We start from the raw sequence: 3,939 nt of genomic DNA, 5'->3' as shown, positions 1-3,939 counted from the left end.
TGTTAAAGTTAAAACAAAAGGTAAGCCATCCTCAAAGAAAAAATATCACTTTGATAGTTCTACCAAGCGTGATCCATCTTATTTTGAAATAGTACAGTCGTCTCATGATAATACAACCCCAGTAATACAGAGTTCAAGTAAGATAGGGAAAGAATGTAAGCATTCAAAATCTCGTGTGAATGTGAAATATAGATTGCGAGGTTATGATGATTCTTTTCCACCAAACGTACAATATTTCATACACAATATTGTGAATGTAGATTCTGATGGACATTGTGGGTTTCGTGCCATTACGGCATTACTTGGCATGAGTGAGCAAAATTGGGGAGATATTCGTCTTAACCTGATTGAAGAGTTACATGTTTTTCGTGCTGAGTATTCACAATTATATGGATCTAATATGCGTGTAGATGAGTTAATACATGCACTCTCTTGCTTTGAGTCTGTTGCACCTCCCCAGCACTGGATGACATTACCTGACATGGGACATTTGATTGCTTCAAAGTATAATGTGGTCTTGATCCATTTGTCTAGACTTCAATGTCTTACCTATCTTCCGCTGAGATCAGTACCTCCTCCATCACTACAACACAGAATTATTAGTATTGGTTTTGTGAATGATTGTCATTTTGTTCAGGTATTCTTATTTGTTATTATGTTGTGTATTTGGATTATTATATAGTTATTAGATTGTTATTCATAATACATGTTATTATTATTTTTCAGGTGTTTCTTAAATCAAACTCGCCAATACCTCCTGTTGCACTCAAGTGGCATAGATATCGAGCTGATAGTGCACGAGAATGGGAAACACCATATATAGCTAGAATTGAAGCATTTTTGTCTATGATCGACAAAAATGTGGCAACTAAAGATATTATTGATTTAAGTGATGGTTGACAAAAATATGAATGTAATGTTATTGATTTAAGTGATGGTTGACAAAAATATGAATGTAATGTTATTGATTTAAGTGATTGATAAGAAAATTATGTGGTAATTTGTTTATCAAGTTTTATTTTTATAAAATTATAATTGTATTAGTTATAGTTGTTATTTGTATGCAAGTACCATTGATATGTTTCAGTTGCTTTAATTTAGTTTATTTAATTTTTTTGAAATTACGTCAAAATTTATATTCATTTTGTTTTAATTTCTTTTCCATTGCTTTAATTTTAACAGAAAATTAAATTAAAACTCTCCCGAACTTCAATATTTGGGGGGAGTCGATATATCCGAATCATGTGATTCGGGAACCCGCAGCATTCCTGAACCTCTAAGTTTGGGGTCATCCTCAATCACCGAATCTAGAGATTCAGGAGGATTTGTAAATTCCGAACTCGAGGGTTCGGGAAAATTCTCAATCACCGAACTCATAAACTCAAAAGTATTTGAAAATCTCGAAGTTAAGGATTCGGGGTCATCCCCAATCACCGAAGAGAGAGATTCTGGAATTTGAGTGACTCCCGAAGGCTGCACGTCGATACCTCCTTGACAGCATTTTTAAGTATATTAAATTTATATTTTTTAAGTTACATTATATTAAATTTATATTTCTTTACTTTTAATTTGTTTAGTTCCTTTAATTTTAGTAATTTTAAAAGTTAAATCAACATTTATATTTATAATTTTTTTTAGTTGTTTTAATTTGAGTTTTCTTAAATTTTTTTAAAAGTTACATCAAAATTCATATTTTCTTTTGTTTTTTTGTCTTCAACCACTTAAAATTTAATTTGTTTAGTTAAATATAAAAGAGAAAGAAAAATTAAATAAAATTACATTAAATTAAAACTAACAATAAAATATTATTACAAATTACTTAAATAACTTGATCCATTTTAGAAATACAGCCAATAAAAGTACTAATAAAAATAATTAATTGATTCAATGTTCCATCCTACTCGTGCTTGAATTAGACATACTCATCATGCTTGAATTAGTCTTGCTCATCTTGATTGGGGGGTTGAGAAGTACGAGATGTGGAGGGTCCGGCAGCATCACACGGGGGCGATGGATTGAAGCTTGTAGAAGCTGATAAAATACGATTTACGTGGATACACGTCTCTCTCCATGCATCTGAGGATATGGGTTCAACACTTGACATGGTAAGATTGAGAGCACGTAATGCAACATCATTACGCTGGAAAAAAAAAATATATCAATGTTTTTTATTTAAATAAACTATATTCAATAATAACTTAAACATAAACTTAAAATCTTACTGCTTCAGCAAGACTAAGTAGATCTTGGCCACCTCTATCGAACCCTGATCTACGTTCAGGATTTTGTATCAATGCATGAGTAATAGATCCATACCACGGTAAGTATTCATATGTAAAGTGCCACGGAAATTCACAAGGTTTACCACGTCGATGTGGTGGTAATAAATGAATATCCCACCGATTCCAACTATCGTCAATAAATGCATAAATTACTCGATATGATGCCGTACCTGCACCCCGCTTAGCTTCAATAGGTGATAATGGAGGTGGAGGAATAGTTTGTACATACCCAAACTGTCGTAATACCCTCTCAGGATGGTATGGTTCGATAATACTTCCACATTTCAAACAACCCGAGAAAAATGTAATCTCTGGTAATGGGTGATATGCACGAGCCCTCCAATACGACATCCAAATTACCTGCAAGTGTTTTTTTTAATGTAAACATTAATTTTAGAATATATTAATTAATTTATAAAATCATAACACGAAAATAAAATACCTCGTCTGGTGATAAATCATCAATCTGCTCCCTCACAGATTGTAAAGTATCATTATCACGAACAGGTAACCAACGAAGAGCACGTGGTTGTTCATCACTATATAACAAATTGTATTTATTTCTACTAAATTGAAAATGTTCATACACCCATGCCTGTAAATTTCATATAAATAATTATTAATATATGTTAAACATATGTACATAGAGTTATGAAATTAAAATAATTACCTCGAGTAAAGTAAGATATCCACTGATGCTCTTCACCTCTCGTCTACTCGCAATGCCAAGCTGTCTATATAAATATGCTAGGCATGCAGCTCCCCATGCATAACTACCAATCATACTCAAATCATCCAACAATGTCAAATAGGCCACTGGAATTAATGTACCGCTCTTATCTACAAATAAGCTACAGCCTAATAAAAATAATAGATATGCTCTACTGACATGTATTTCTTCGTTGGAAACTGAATCTGGTACATGCATGAATGTTTTTCTTAACCAATCTAACTTTACAAATGGTCCTCTATTTTCTGCTATCTGTTGGGCTGCTATATCTATTGAAATTCCAAGTAAACTAGATAATAAATCACGAGCTTCGTTACCACTCAAATGATAAGGGATAGATACGGGCCTTCCAGTGACTGGAATCTTCAAAATAGATGACACATCATATAATGTTATACTCAGCTCTCCAAATGGTAAATGAAATGTATTCGTCTCTGGCTGCCATCTTTCTGTAAATGCTGACACAATCGTAGGATTTATAAAACGATACGTGCAATCTATCAAAGGTGATAAACTAGAGGCCATAACGATATCACGAACACGTTGATTATTTAATGGCCATTCGGGAATGTTTAATCCATGACTTCTACATTTTAATACACCTCTTTCCTGTTAAAATAAAAAAATACTTAATTATTTCAATTATAATAATAACATGGGTGTAACAAAAAAATAATATAACTTACCTCTCCTGACCATATTGCAAACGCAACGTGATTTTTAAAGCTTTACAGAATGGATGGATCCTCGGGGCCTCCAGGTAATGGTCCAACAGAAATATCATCGTGATCGGATGGTTGCTCTTGCTGACTAGCCTCAGTAGCATCAGCAGCAATGGCAATAGATGGTGAGGCATGTGGCTCTGAAAGAGATGGATCTACTGGTTCTGATACATCTAGTGGCTCACTAGTACCCTCTACTCGTCTC

At 33.3% G+C, this 3,939-nt stretch overlaps 1 protein-coding gene across 1 annotated transcript; it reads left to right on the top strand.

The window, feature by feature from the left end:
* The first annotated feature begins 292 nt into the window (after positions 1–292).
* On the top strand, positions 293–982 carry LOC127792645 (uncharacterized). The gene is made up of 2 exons (XM_052323236.1): positions 293–637; positions 727–982. Exons 1-2 carry the CDS (start codon positions 308–310, stop codon positions 898–900), a joined length of 504 nt encoding a protein of 167 aa, XP_052179196.1. The 5' UTR covers positions 293–307; the 3' UTR covers positions 901–982.
* Positions 983–3,939: the final 2,957 nt, after the last annotated feature.

Source organism: Diospyros lotus, chromosome 15 (assembly GCF_014633365.1).
Source record: "Diospyros lotus cultivar Yz01 chromosome 15, ASM1463336v1, whole genome shotgun sequence".
NCBI lineage: Eukaryota > Viridiplantae > Streptophyta > Magnoliopsida > Ericales > Ebenaceae > Diospyros > Diospyros lotus.
Note: the sequence above shows the minus strand (reverse complement) of the source record. Positions and strands in the feature narration are given on the sequence as shown.

What these genes read in the sequence shown, in the direction of transcription:
- LOC127792645 (XM_052323236.1), top strand. Translation starts at nt 308, where the DNA reads ATGAGTGAGCAAAATTGGGGAGATATTCGTCTTAACCTGATTGAAGAG. An exon ending in ATGATTGTCATTTTGTTCAG is followed by an intron (nt 638 to 726) that starts GTATTCTTATTT and finishes ATTATTTTTCAG; the next exon opens with GTGTTTCTTAAATCAAACTC.